The 16,080-nt window shown below is 35.1% G+C and overlaps 1 protein-coding gene across 2 annotated transcripts in view; it reads left to right on the top strand.

Annotated features, from left to right (window-relative positions):
• PACRG (parkin coregulated) overlaps positions 1–16,080 on the top strand; it is a 232,791-nt gene that overhangs the window by 47,289 nt on the left and 169,422 nt on the right. For both annotated transcript variants that reach the window (XM_042796179.1, XM_042796178.1), the window contains exon 3: positions 10,218–10,352. In XM_042796179.1, coding sequence (XP_042652113.1) covers positions 10,218–10,352 — 135 coding nt within the window. The remainder of the gene's footprint in view (positions 1–10,217; positions 10,353–16,080) is intronic.

Raw genomic sequence — 16,080 nt, 5'->3', positions numbered from 1 at the left:
TCAGACTTAAAATGTAGTAGCTGGGCAAACATATAGAGGACTGTAGGACATATGGGATCTGGTCATGGAATTGTGCTGTTTCCTCAAGGTGGAGCAAATGTGGATAGGTAATGGAGGTAATAAGTAATTCAACGTTCCTCTCCTTTCCTCTTTAGCTGTTGCTTTTAGTGTTCCTATTCCATCTCTTTAGATGCAGTCAAGTAATCTGCTATTGGAGATAGCTATAGAACAGGATTTTGTACATTTTTTTTAAATTGTGGGGGAATGATGAGGTCCCTAGAGTACCTGCTTTGCTAGCTAAGCCTCTAGCCATGGGAAGCTTCCAGATGCATTCAACTGAAGTCTGAAGCATGACTATGAAAGGTGATAGGTAGCTCATCACAACCCCATCTGATTTTTTTTTATTTTTATAATAGTAAGTGATTTACCAAATATTTGGTAAATAATTCTAATCCAGTTCTAAAGTGGGAAATGAGTGCCAGTGTTGTTTCACTAAAACCATGCATGGAGTCTGTCACAATCAGAATTAGAATGCAGTGATTTTAACATTTCAGTCCAGTGATGAATCATTTAAACAGTGTTCTGTCATGACCCAAGCAAGTTTCTTGCCAGGTCACAGATCAAGCCAGCCTTTCAGAGTCTGTGTCTTCAGATAAATGATTTACCTGGATTGTTTTAGGGCTAATGAACCAGTGATTCAAAAGCTGACTGAACCCAATGGGGCCATGCTCTCTTTTGTGAAAAACCTAGATATTTTCAGACACTGTTCCCAGTTGGAGCAAAGATAAATTTTTATATTTTTAATTTCTCCATGATATGAGATAAGTTTATTTGCACAGTTCTCGTAGGAGTTAATTTTTCACAAAAACAAACAAACAAACAAGCAAACAAGCAAAACCCACAAAAAAAAAAAAACAAAAAAAACCAAAACACAAAAAAACAAACCAAACCGAACCAAACAAACAAAAAAAAACCCTACGTCTAAATAATTTGAAATAATTTTTTAGTACAGTTTTGTAATTAAGCTTTCCAATGGAATACATTAGACCTGCACAAGATGTCATCATTAGAAAACGTATTTACCAAAACACATGATGAGGCTTATTTAGTACCTCCTAGGTGTGGAATAACTGCCAAGGAAAAAAACAAACAAACAAGCAAAAAACTAACCAACCTCCTATCAATCAGATTTGGTTCTATGCCAGTTTAAAATAATTTAATTCTAGCTATAATGGGCATGCCATTCCTTCTCCTTCATTTTCAGCAACTGTGGTGGCATTCCAACTCTGTCGAACCATTTCAGTACATTCTTCAGCAAAGAAAAAAAAACAAAGCTATTTTAACAAAATAATGTGAATAGTTTCCCGACAGATCAGAGCATTGAAATGGCTCAGTGCATGATCAGGCAAACACCAAAATTAGTGTAAAGGATAGCATAGATCCAAATGGGAGGGAGGGCAGGACTTTGGCAATTCAGAATAACAAGAAAAAGGATTGCAATATTATGGCCTTCTTTTTCTTCTCTTCCCTAGATATCCTCAGTCAGGGTCAGAATAATAAGTTAGGATGTGAGGTGTGTTCCAGCATGGAACTTCATACACATATGTGTGATCAAAGTTCAAAAGAGGCTGAGACTAATTCTCTTAATATTTTACAGTTTTACCAACTGTTCTTTACTTTGAAATACACAGAGATATGCCATGATAATATATAGGAGCATTATGAAGAACTAAAGATTACAGAAATAAAAAAAAATGTAATTGAATTATATATATTACTAAAAAAAAAAAAAAGGCACCTGTTTCATTTTGTTTCCTAGCCAACAACCTTCTTATAACTTGCAGTACGTAGATTTGACATCCAAAAATACGTACTCAGCCATAAAGAATGCAGTGGTTACTTCTACATCAGGGAGCAGTGCAGGCCAATAGGAGAGGATCAGCAAAGGAAAAGAGCTGTTTCTGAGTATATGATGTTCCACACATTTCAGGGATTTTCTTCATACAGACTAACTGTTGTCTGAAAGGACTTCATTCACATAGAAACTGCTTCATGATGTGAACCATAATTGGGTGCCACTTCAGAAGCACACTTGTGATCCCAGATGAAAAATGAATGCAAATATATTCACAGTGAATTTATATTTTTCTAAACATTAGACTGCAGATGGAAAAATTTCTACAATCAGGAAAAATTTAGAAGGCTCACAGATTTAATGGAATTGATATACCAGAAAGCCATGTGTAACTAATAAAGCAAGAAGGAAAAGACTGTATTTGTCTGTGGACTGGAAGAAGGAGAGAAATATATTAGCAGTTGTCTCTCTTCTCCCTTTGCATTAAAGGAAATTGCTTGACAAGCATCAGGAGAGAAATCTAATAGATATGAAATAGTTACACTATACTCCATCAGAGAATAATAGATGGAGGACCTTCTGAGAACAAAGTGCTGTAGAGCAGTTTGTAACATGGGCACATCTGGCTTATCAAAACAGCTTATCTTTTCCCCAGTCAAAAATAACATTTCTGAGGCAATGAAATAGAGTAATTCTGCATGCAGCCTATGACTTACTTTCAGTAGTGTCTCAAGGCAATAATGAGATACAATATCTTTGTACAAAATCACATGTCTGATTTTCCTTTCAAGTTCTGGTGCTTTAGAAGCATGTGTAATGTTTGCTGACCTATTAATAGTTTCATTTTGGGTGCTTAAAATTGATTTATCTCATTTTGACTTTTGAAACTATGAGACGGTCTTTGTTCCATTGTCCAGATTTGTGCAGTAGCCCCAGAAGCAGCTTTTAAGCATTAGATGTGACACCATTTAAAGCCTATCAAGTGGCACATGTGAAGAAAGATCTCCCTGTTTCTTTTTGGATATAGAAAGCTTTTGTGTGATACATGTTGATGGATTGGGTTCTTTTGATATCGAATGCTTGTGATATTGATATCAAATAAAAAGAATTAATGTGGAACTCAAGAGTACCTACTGGGACATGTTACTGTTCCTCTCCTGTCATTTGATGTTTCTCATTCAATTTTTGTTATGTCTGCAGAGCAAAATCAAAACATGATTGTATTAACCACTTATGTTAGTTTAATCAAATTAGGATCAGTAAATTAAGACAGAGAAGTACAGGCTTTTTTGCTTATTGCCAGTCAGAGTAGACACTCTTGGGGATGCCCAGTGCAGATTCTGATTGTTAACACTTGCTAAGATTTGTGTTTCCAAGATTTTGCTACTACTATTACTTATATTTATTAGAAAATCTGTGGATGTCACCAAATACTATTAACATGATGTCATTCTGTTGTGTTGGTAGGTAACTGCCAAAATCCTGATGTTTTCTCATACATGATACCTGGGCTTGCCTTGATGATGGGCTTGTCTGTGTTACAAGCACAGAAACGTGTAACATACCTGTGTATGTACTAACTCCAGAACCACAAACTGGGAATCATGGCTTTTGCACCTAGGCTTGCTCTCTGGGCATGAGTTGTAACTAGGCAGCATTGTGCTGATGCCTGGTCGGCCAAGAGCTCTATCACACTATATGGATGAGGACCTTGGGGTTGATGGTTCTAGTAAAGCTTTGTACGTCAACATGGCACTGAAGAGTGCTAGGTATATTATTTGCTCTTTACTCCTGCTAGCATGAGTATTTCTTCACTGCATGGTGTAATTTATTTGACTTATTTAATATATCTTGCATTTTACTTGAGATTTACATTAGGATTTGGCATCATCCTCTGGCTCCAGTACACAAGGAAATGAATGGTGATCTTTTCTGTGGGGAAATAAGTATTTTGCCAGTTGGACTATGCTGCATTAGCCAAGTAGACTGTTAGTTTAACACAAGTACAAGAGGCAGATGAGACAAAGACCCTGTCAGTGGTTACACAATTATTGACTTCTGATTTGAATAAAACAACCTATATCTGCATAGGCAGATGAGAAACTGTATCTCCAATTAATTCTTGGTTTTTAATATAAATTCAGCACCATTCCTTGAAGAATCAGTCACCTATTTCTTCTTGTCCCACTCCATGCTGCTCCCCCTCTTATGCCACCTTAAGTGTTCACTCATCTTTGTAGTAAACCACCTCAAGGTTCTAATACTTCACAAACAAACAAAAAAATAAAAACAAAACAAACAAACAAAAAAAAAACCAAAACAAACAAACAAACAAACAAAAAACACCAACCAAGAACACCAAAAAACAATACAAAACAAAAACATCCCTTTGTTCTTGCTCTGGTGCTCTGAATACCTACACAAAATCCTCTGTCATTAATGGTGGTTCATATATTGTGGTAGCATGCAGGTGCATGAGGTGGGGAAGACCACTTATCTCAGTGTCAGTGTCAATTTTTGTTTGGCTTAAACTGCTTATGAAACTAGTATGAGTTTTCATGAAAATCACCAGCTGTCATATGCAGATATGTGTTTAAGCTCCTGAGTATGTATAGAGTTTGACACTCAGGAAATTTGGAAAATTCAGGCTTCAAATAATTAATCACTGTTTAAACCTTCTTTCAAATAATTTTTCTTAGTCATTTTCCTAATGTGCCATCATTGAAAAGTCTAAGAATGCAACCTGATACAATGGTTTTAAATGTCCACAAGTCAATGAAAGAAATACAGTCTTTCTCCTTTTTTTTTCTTGCTTAATGGCTTGTATGTCTTATCTTGTCACATAATTCAATGGCATAGAATTACAATAAATTAGTTTTGCAGTTATCAAACTCGTCAACTTCACTTTGTCATTTAACGAACCTCAGAAGCTGTTTATTGCTTCATATACTTTGCCATCGTGAATATTAGCCTTTAATTAACTGGAACTCTAAACTTAGTCTTTCTAGCTGTGTTGCAAGCAAATATTTTTGTTAGGTTGAAGAAGATAGTATTTTTTAACTGTTTTTCCAATAAATTGAATACATTCAGAATGGCCTTTTTAGTCAATAATTGTAACAATATAAAATGTAAGAAGACAAAATTCATTACCACAAGGAAAAGCATTGTGTGATTTCTTTTTGTATATTTTGCATAACAACATAAAATCACAGAGAAGCCTCAGCTGAGAGAGACCTCTGGAGATCATCTTGTCCAGCCTTCTGTTGAAAGCTGGGTCTTAGATTTGTTTTTTCAGGTCCTTGCCAAGCCAAATCTTGAATATTTTCAGAGAGATTCCACCACTTCTGTGGGCAACCTATTCCAGTGTTTAATTTTTTCTGAGAGTGAAGAACTCTTTTCTTGTATCCAGACACAATTTGCTTTGAAGCAATTTGCACCTGTTACCTCTTGTCCTGTGCATCCTTCTGAAGGGAATACCTCCATATTCTCTATTAATTATCTGTTATGGATTAGAAGAGTGTCATTAGATCCTCCCCTGAGCCTTCTCTTCTCTGGGCTGAACACATCCAGTTTCTTGAACCTTCTGTCAAGATCTCTGGACCTCTGATGATCTTCATGGTCATCTGATAGACTCTCTCCCTTTTTTTTCAGTTTTCTGTCATGAACTGGGAGGACCAGAACTGGACACAATATTCCAGGTGTGTCCTAACAAATATCAATAGAATGGATCTTCTTGATCTGCTAGCTATACCCCTATTGATACAACCTAGGGCTTGTTCTGCCTTCATTGCTGCAAAGGTACTGCTCACACAAGGTTAGTGCTTTCCATGGGAATCCCCCAGGTCCTTTTCAGCAAAGCTACACCCCAACTAGTCAGATCCCACCCAACTTGTACTGCTGTTTGGGATTATTTTACCTCATGTGCAAGACATTACATTTATACAATTCTTGTTGACCTGGTCTTCTCAGTTTGAGAAGGACTCTGCGTGGTGGCTATTCTTTGTGGTGTATAGTACTTGTTCTTGCAGTTTGGTATGATCCACAAACTTGGTAATCAAGCATTCAGTTCTGTCATCCACATCCTTTATGAAGATGTTGAACAGAATCGGACCCAATACCAACCTCTAGGAACTCCCGTTGTGACCAGCTGCCCATGAGTCAGTAAAAGCGTCTTAGTCTTACCCTAGGAGTTCAAGCCGTAACATTTCTGTAAGATTTTGAAATGCATAGTTTATGTAAGCAGCTTGGCAAATCAGATTATTTCAGCTGTCATCAGGATTAGTAGGTATTATCCCTCTGATTTCTACATTCTGAAATTACAGACCAGATGCGTCTTCAGAAACTCTCACATTACAGCAAGGAGGGTCCTCATGAGTTGTACATGGAGAAATGCTAAATCTGAATGAGGAGAAGAGCCATTAAGAATGGTCATTCAGCTGCAAAGAAGGACTGTTCAACAGTTTTCTATTCTGTATGAAAAGCAAAAAAAGTTTACTTTGTTTCCTCTAGAACTTGACTGACCTGAAAATTTTGGGACAGCTTCTCTCTGTGGATACTCTGTTCCAGAATTTAAGTGTTGGTCTTCTATGACATTTTTATAGCATGCCTGAGTAGCATTCCTGCATTGTGATAGTCTGCAAATAGAAAACAGAAAGAAGTCTGATCTCAAAAAACACTACTTAAAATCTAAGTATAGGAAAATAAATATAAAAAATGAAAAAGATCAGAAATTATAAAAAGTGAAAAGGTAAATTATACACATGTGCTTTTCCTCAGACACTGTCAAAGATGCACAGCTAGAATGACCCAAAGATAGGTCTGCATTAGAGAACAGTGTTCAGAATACCAAATATCATAGTGATGGTTTCACTAGTAATAAAGATAGGAAGGAAAGGAAACTATTTGCAAAAGGTAAACAGTATTAGCTCAATGCAGCCACTCTAGTGAATGTCCTGTAATCTACTTTTATCAGATGTAAACAAAAGGAACAAGTTGTCTCCATGTAATAGACTTAAAGCAGAGCGACAGTACTCTTCAATCATGCAAGGTACCGTTTCTTCAGTGCAGGGATAGTTCAACTTTCTTCCTGATTGTTGACATTTGTTTGTTCTAGGCAGATGTTAGGCTCATTCCTGTCTAGTTTTATCGCTTTGGAGTCAGTCGCTCTTCCTGGTATTTAAAAGGTCTCTATGCCTATTACAAATCAATCTGACAAGAAAAACATCTTTAAGACAAAGGAAAAAACAACAGCTCTCCCTCCAGACTATTTTCAAGTATTTGGTATGCTGCTGCTTCTCTAGGTATACACACTACTTTGCTAGTTATACAGTACAAGAATTACGAGATATGTAAAATGGGTAAGAAACTCCAAATCGATCTGGAGACAATAATGATGTATAATGTTGAAATGAGATACATGATAATAAATGAAAGTTATTAATGAAACTTCTTAAGAAGTGGTTTTAGGGCTAACCTTATTTAATATTTTCATTAGTGACCTTGACAAAAAAAATTAGGATTGTATAATGAGATTTATAGTTGACATAATGTTTGGAGTTGTTATTAAAACAGATGAAGATCACAGTGTCATACAGATGGAAGTGGAAGCCCTTGAGAACTGGTGTAATAGAAATTGAATTAAATGTAATAGTACAAAGTACAAGATAATGCACTTAAAACTAATGACAAGAAATTGTGTTATTAACATAGAGTTCATCAACTGGAAAAGATAGTTGCTGTGGCAGTTAATCAAAGCATAACTGTGAGATGCCAGTGTGAGGTGTCCATGAGAGACCAAATATAATGCTAGGAGATCTACCAGACAAACTGTAACTTATGAAAAAGAATAATACTTATTGTATTTCTGATCACTGATAATGTGGATTTAATATGAATACATTTGTCTTTCATCAACTTTTTAAGTCACAGATTAAATATACAGAAACTTTTAGGACCTCCAAAACTGACTTTTGGCATGGAGTTCCAAAATCCACTGCTTGCTTCTTGAATACATAACTACGTTTGTTTGTTCCAAACTTGTCACTTACTAGATTTTTTTGATGCCCTGTACTTTTACTGTAGGAGACTGGAAGATCTGTCCTTATCATCCTCTCCATGAAGACATGATTTTATAGATCTTTATTTTATTCCTCCATAGTCATAATTTCCCCAGTTTACTCTTTTCTTGTGAAAGCCATTCCATAATCTCAGTCAGTATCCTCTGAACCTTTTCTAATTCTACAATATCTTTTTCTGTGGTGACATATTAGAGTAGGCATACTATTTAAGATGTGTTTTCTAACCACTGAAAGATAATACACAACAGACTGGATTTGATATCCAAGATCCTTTTAGTCCTAGTTTCTTTGTTCCTAAATAAAAAATAGGAAGAATTTGAATTAACATAAACATATTTTCTAGAAAAAATGTAAAGGTATAGTAGAAGAAGTTTCATAGCAAATTTACTGACATGAGTTGGGAAGAAGAAAATGTGTGGTTTCAGATAAGATGCAGTTTGGGATTGCATTAGCTACCTCTAACGATGATCATCTGCAAGAAATAATTAAGATTATATCTCATGAAAACATATTCTTTATCAATAATTTAAGATAAAATTTAATAGAACAATGACTTCTAATACTGTACAGCAAATAATATTTTAAAAGATGTGTGAAGGTCCTGTGTTGTTAAAAATATACAAAAAGAACATAGATGCTTTTCCAGTGGCCTCAAATGAGCAGTGGCTCAAGGACTTCCCTGAAAAAAAAAAAAAAAAAAAAAAAAAAAGACAAGTGAAAGTATACTAGTGGCACAGAATAATTGTTCCTCTGCAGAACAATAAGTGTAGATTTACACTGGTTATAAATTATTTTCTTGGAGTATTACTCTCAACTGCTGCAGATGTGTTTACTAAGCAAACTTACAGCTATGCATATCAAATTTATTTTCACTAGTCATGGTCCATCAGTGACAGCAATATGCAACAGTAGGTCACAGTTTAGTAACCCTAGGTTAAGCAATTTGTAGTAAAGTACAGTGTAGGCATACCACTAGTGGAAACCTCTACCTCAGCCAGTGGAAAATTATATCAAAATACTTGGAAGTTAAAAAGTGCCAAGTCAGATTTAGATCTGAAGTTAGCACAGTTAAATTACAGAATAGCACAAATGAAACAAAGGTTGTTACATGTTTGCATATGTTCGCTGGAAAGCTGAATGTCTGTACTGCTAGAAACTAGCGTAAGGGTCATTGAAGGCAGAGAGACAAATCGAACAATACAAAATACTGGATATGATTGATGATCCTTGAAGCTCTCACCTTTTTTTGAAAATAACACTTTCTATGTATTAAAAGGTAGCAAGTCATAAAGGCATTTTTGACAAAAGAGATACACAGAGAATTGTAGGAAGTTCTTATCCTAGATGTATGGCTATAAAACCAAACCAAAAAAAAAAAAAAAAAAAAAAAAAAAAAAAAAGACAAGACTTTCTCAGGGAAGAATCAGTTGTCAAGGACATTTGAGATTAGTTTACCTGTTTTAGTCTCTTTTAGCATTTGAGATTAGCTTTGTTAATTAGCTTAAACAATAGATTTCTTATAAGTACTTGAAATTCTGTTATCCAAGTGCCAATTGTTAGTTACTGTTACTACTATGATAGGCTGAGAAAAAGGCTCCGGTGTGAGCATTTGGGAATTGGACTGTCATTCAGGCTCTCCGGCTACGCAATATGCTAACCAGCAATAACTTAGATAAGGAACTAAGTAGAGCTAAATCAAATTTCTTCACAGGCAGAGAGGAGAGGTCTGAGAGAAGACTTTCCTTCATTTCTTCCAGTGCTTCAGCCAACAATACTGAAGGGCTGGAAGTCATGAAAGCCAGATCCATGAGGAAGAGATATGGTGAAGGAGATTAGGTAATGGCCAGGCAAAGACAATGGAAGGTGAGGACAGTTATATGAGATGGAAATCAAGTCAAATGACTTCTAGAAAGAAACAAACAGAAAAAGGAGAAATGCTTAATTGTCCAACAACAACTACTACGTAATGTCAATGTTTTATTCTTGCTTAAAAATGTTGTGATAATGAAGAAAGCTACTTTGAAGAATAAACAGTTTGTATGAGACAATCTAAATCTGGCAACAAAAAAAAGCAGTTAAGACCTGTAGATCATTGCCAAAGGGTACCTTCAAAGAAGTGAAGTATAACATGTAAAAAAGAAAGCAAACTGTAATTTGGGAGATCAATGTTATTCTTCTTTTGTATCTGTTTCTATTTTGAGCCACATAAATTAGGCCTTTTCTAAAAATATAATACCACTGAACTATGGTTTTTTTTTTTTTTTGTTTGGTTTGGTTTTTTTAAGGTAAGAGGGCCCCCACTTGCAGGAGCATTTAAAGAAAGACCAACAAAGCCGACAGCATTTCGCAAGTTTTATGAGCGAGGAGACTTCCCAATTGCCCTTGAGCATGATACTAAAGGAAACAAAATCGCCTGGAAGGTAAGTCATGGCACAGCTGTGACAGCCAGCTGAGCGTATTGAAGTGACATCTCTCATTGTCAAAGTTAGCTTGTAAGTAAATAAACTGAAATAATTTCTTATCAAATGGAAGATGGTGGAAAAGCCATTAGAGAAAGGCCTCTGAGTCAGCTGTCTACCTTGGCTAACAATTAAATTATATGGTGCAAACAGGAAGATGACAGAGTTGCTTTGCCTTAGAGAATTGTCTCCTGCCCAATTCATCTCTATTTTTATGAGGACTTGGCAATGCAGCCTGTTTCAGGCAGTCCGTCAAATGATGGAAGTGGCTGGATACAGTGAGCAGCAGCCATTTATCTCCCCCAAATTTCACCTTCCTGCAGGACACTTCCAAATAGAAGCTTTAATTACCTAAATGGATAGGTCAAGATTGCCTGCTCCCTGAAAATGCAGAGCAGAATACAAACGAAGGCAGATTCTCATTCCACAGCTGTACTCTCAGTCTACAGCATATGTCAGACAGCGTAATCGCTGTCATACGTGCCTCTGTTACAGACTGACCTCCACTGCTGAAACCATTACGGCTCCGACATTTCTCTGACAAAAGGTTAATTGGCTTCAAAATAAATGTATTGCCTAATGACTCCATTCTAATGCGGCTGTGTTTCTCTCTAAAAGGCTTGGTGATGTTATTTGTAAAACTTGCCAATCTTCTAAGTAACTACTGCAGACTTTTAAATTTAATCTGAAAAATGAATGCTGATCTTTAACCTGCTCCTACTATTTAATTATTTTGGTTATCATGAATTACTTTATTTTTTTGAGTTATTTATTGAATTAGAATAAGATTTTGCTGGAAGCACTGATAGTTACAGAAAATGAACATGATATGCATGAGCAAAATATGTCAGATTTGTAGAATGTTTTAAATTATTCATGTCAAGAACATTATATCAATTTTAAATGTATAGATATGTTAATTCAAAAAAAAAAAAAAAAAAAAGGGTCAATTTTGCAATCTTATAGCTGATTCTATTCCTAACTAAGCCAACAGGATTAGACCTATAGCATGGTAAGTGGCACTATATAATTTGTTAGTAACTAGAGTTTAAGGTAGCTTTTTTGCTTACTGAAGTATAAAAGAGAGATCTGTGCTACTGTTTTGTTGCCCATAGCAGTGTTGACTCAGCACAAGGAACAATTAATAGTTCTTGAAGCAAAAGGAATCTCTATCCAACAAGACTTTACCCATGATCTGAATGAGATTCCAGTGCAACTGGTCTTTAGGCAACCCTAGAAATGCCCTTTCTGGACTAAAACTCAAAAGCTTACAATATAAGTCTACTCTCTAATCTTTCATCACCAGGTAAGACCCAAAGGTGATTTGCAAGCAACTGCAAAAAATCTGGAGAATTTGTCTTTTATCTTGAGGCATTATAACTTCTAATTTCTCAAAATCAGACTGAGAGTTACAGACCATTTACCTCATTTTAATTGCTGCCTGATACATGCATTTTCATCATAAGGACTATCATTCCACTAGATGATGCTAGTGACTGCTTAGTTGACTTAGGACACAAGAAAATTGAATGAAGCTGTGTCAGGGGAAGTTCAGATAGGACATTAGGTAAAGATTATTCACTGTGTGGTTGGTCACTGGAGCAGGCTTCCCAGGGAAATTGTCACAGCACCAAGCCTGTCAGAGTTCAAGGAGTGTCTGGATGGCGCTCTTAGTTGTATGATCTAGTTTTAAATAGGCCTGAAAGGAGCAGGGAGTTGGACATGATGATCCTTATGGGTCCCTTCCAACTTGAGGTATTATATAATTTTGTGACATCTTGCCAACTTGCTGCGTACAAGCCTTCCAATCACAGCTCAATGTCTAGAGTACGTGTTTGCTCCCTGTATCTGACAGTTTGAATTATTTGAAAATGTACAACCTTAAGATAGTCACAATAGTAGAGTCTCTAGTCAAAGATCCAGTACTTTTTTTTTTTTGGGGGGGGGGGGGGGGGGCGGGGCGAGGGGAGCACAATTTGCAATCTTACAGACCTAATATCTCCCTAGTGTCCACCTACCACATTGTCATGTAGGTAGTGCATCTAGGACTGAGATGTCATGCAACAGTTGCTTTTTCTATTTATGTTAACCTTTTCTTTTGAAACAAATTATCAGTACTTCAGCATGCATGCAAGAAGGCAACATAGTAGCAGACTATTCCATTCTTACATTAGCCCATGGCAGGGTCCAACCTTCTCTCCCTTAGTCCATGCCACTTGATTTAGTCACAAATCAATCCCGACTGAGTTCTGTGGCAAGCACTCAAGAAAACAATACTGAGGTAGCAGTTACTTGAGGTTGTTTAATTTGGCATGAAACCATCATTGATTGTTGTGTAGTTTAAGTAGATGAAGCAGGCAAATAGAAGTTTTCTAGTTCAAACTTTGCATTAGATAGATTCTAAAGTCTTAGAGGCTGCCCACCACTGTAAAAGTGTGAGAATTAGCTAATATTTAAAGGTACAGATAAAGTAAGGTCTGTATTTTTCACTGGTTTTAAGGACATGCAAATAGTCTAAATATCCAACACATACCTAACGGCTAATTTTCATCAGTTCATCATTGTTCTTTGTAAGTCTGATTAAATAAGTAATCTTTTCAGAAATATATGTTACTCAATACTGCTTAAATTCATGAAAATGAAAAAAATACTTTAAAAATGAAATGTGTCTAGGCAAAATGTTCTATAAAATCTTGGCTGAACTGTATTTATTTGCATGAATCATGGTTCTAGTGGAAGGATAAAAAGAATAATGATAACAGTGATATTTTAATCCTGCTGTAATTGCACAATATCAATCTTTTATTGTGAGAGGGTTTTTTTGCTCTGTTTAGATGTAATATACATCATGGTTCATTTCACTCTTGTTTGTCTACCAAGTGATGCATGAGAGAAAATGCAGGGGGGTCTCAGAAACTTGATTTGTTCTGACAGAGGAAAATACTACAGGATTTTGTTCTTTCTTGTAAAACACACAGTTGTTTTTTGTTTGTTTCTTTATTTGATTTTTTTTTTTTTTATATAATTAATGAAACAAAACAAAGTAACCGCAATTGTCAGACAAATATTTTTTTTGAAAACTCTTCTAACTCTTGTGCACTATATTGTAATTCAGTGGACAGAATGCAGTCATTTTCAGCTAGAACATATGAATCTGAAATGTTCTAATATTCATGAATTGTGTTAATATGTACCAAAAAAATATGTACAAACAACCCTTGATTTTGTATCAGTTCTGCATATCCCTAATTTTAATCCTGTGATTAATTTCCTGTAAAAGCTGACTACATACAACTATGTTTGCAGACCTAGATAAGATATAAATTTAAAGTTCAGGAGCTATTCAGAACTATTTCTGAATAACTGCATATGTTAAACCTTTAATTCTGAAATAATAGGACTTGGTTGTTCTTGTTGTTTAGCTTAATTATTTCCAAAATACACTAAGTTTATAAAGAGGCATTTTTACTGCAAATTAATCCTGAACATAGGCAAGATTAAACTCTGCAGATAAACCATGGTGTTTACCTGGTGCCTTTTCTTTAAAAAGGGACCAAAGCAAATTAGATCTCACTACAAGATCATTATAGCAAGATGTGTCTTCTGTGTGAATTCTCAGACTAAGTCTTTAAGTTTAGGAAGGCACCTCTTTGCATGCTTCTGTAATATTGGCATTCTGATTGGTAAGTTTTACTATTATGGCAAGTTCAAATAAGTGTGTTTAGACCTAGTGGAAGAAAACAAATGAACAGATAAAATAAATATGTTTACAGCATATAAATCATTATATACAAGAAATGGAAATGAAACCCGGTTTTGAAGAATACCATCCAGAGGAAAACAAAACAAAACAAAACTTAAAAAGCTCTGATAATACCAAATTGAAATTATCTGGTGTTAGAGGCTGTAACCACATTTATTTCTAAAAGCAGATGACATGACTGTCTTGGTGTTCCTAGTCTTTGTTTTCAAAACTGGAAAAAAAGTTGTCCTTTTGTCATTTTCAAAAGGTGAATATAGAGAAGGACTTGATAATCATGTCTGTGAAAAGAAACACACCATCATTGTAACTCACTACGCAAGTTTCTGGGTTTTATTACAACTAAAGTGAAAGAATCCATACAAAATTAATTCAAGACTTTTTATCCCCATTCAGGGGATTTACTAGCAGCCAGTGAATCTTTTGCTAAATGGCATGCACTCAATGTAATATTTTAATATCTAATTTGAATTCTTTGTTTTCATACTCCCTCAGTGGTCATTAAATAGAACTGTATGGATATTAGTGCCTTAAAATTGCTGCAAATATATAATACTCTTATTTTTTGATAAACCAGTAGCTTTTGATATCTAGAAACAAACAACTTCTTTGGTTGAATTATTCAACAAATGTTCAAGGGTCTTTTTAAATTTGAAGCATTCGGTTTTGTCCGCTAACAAAGAATGAATAATAATGATATGGTTTGAAAATGTATTTCTGATGTGTATCAAATGTAAAAGTTTGGAACATAAATGGTTGTTAATTTAGAGTTAGATAATATTATAAAGTGATCTTTTTTGAAAAAGAATGTGTTAAAATATTTGTAATCCCTTTGACTGCTTATGTGGGATCCTGCAGTTTTCCTTTAGCCTATTTTATTTCAAAAGGTAGTAATATATTCTTTTGCACAATCTCATACCAAGCTACAAATAATAAAAGCTCATAGTTCAGGTCTGAAAAAGACTTGCATTTTTAAATATACGTTACTGAATTAAAAAAGGTCAGAATGCAATTAAACCTCTGACTAAGAAAGTTGATAGAGAAAGTATTTCTGAGTTATTAAGAATGTGTTTGAAATGCAGTTTTCTGTATCATACAGAAAGTCATCAGGATGTTTGAAAGATTATTTTTTAGGGGGTGGGGTTAATTATGAAAGTCATTATGCAGGGAGAAAAAAAGCTTCTATTCTTCAAAAGAATTATAGACATTTTCGAGAAATGAAAACCAAATTCAAAACTGCAAGCTTCTCAAGCAAAATATCAAAATTAACATGATTTACATCTCTTGGAGTTTATGGTTTTTTTTCAGAGTAGCTATGTTCACTAAGGCTGACTTTTAAAATTTTAATTTCTCTTCATCCTCTCTTTCCTACATCGCTTGCTTTTTTAAGGGGCTAGTATAGGTTATGGCAACAAAAGTACTTATTGGCAACAGAAACTCGATGCGGTGGTAAAAGATGTTCTGCCCTTAACATCATGAATTTGGATTATGCATCTAGTCTCTTTTGTGTTTTAGTTTTTTTTTGTTTGGTTTGGTTTGGTTTGGTTTTGGTGTTGGCTTTGTTTTGGGGTTTTCTCCATAAAATATCTGGGTTTAAAATTGGGTTTTTTCTCCTGAAAGTGCAAATGGGTTTTGCTTGTTTGAGGGATAAATTTTAAGTGAGAAAAAAATATATATTTTTTTTATATCAACTGATATTGTTGGAAGGGAGACAAGTTGTCAGTTGCAGACCTCTCAAGTAACGTCTCAGTATTTTTCATTTTTGTGGCATTGTCTTGCCATTAAACCACATGAATAAACACCGTATGTTATTCCCTCTGCAGTATTAAGTAAACTTAGGTAACACTTCACAAAGTTCAAATCCCCAAACAAATTAAAAATAGTTGGAGGGAACTCATTTACCCTACTGAATGACCCCGTTATTATACT

This window comes from Tyto alba, unplaced genomic scaffold, assembly GCF_018691265.1.
Source record: "Tyto alba isolate M040663 unplaced genomic scaffold, T.alba_DEE_v4.0 Super-Scaffold_22, whole genome shotgun sequence".
NCBI classification, from domain to species: domain Eukaryota; kingdom Metazoa; phylum Chordata; class Aves; order Strigiformes; family Tytonidae; genus Tyto; species Tyto alba.
The sequence above is the reverse complement of the archived record's forward strand: the minus strand, read 5'-3'. Positions and strand labels throughout refer to the sequence as shown.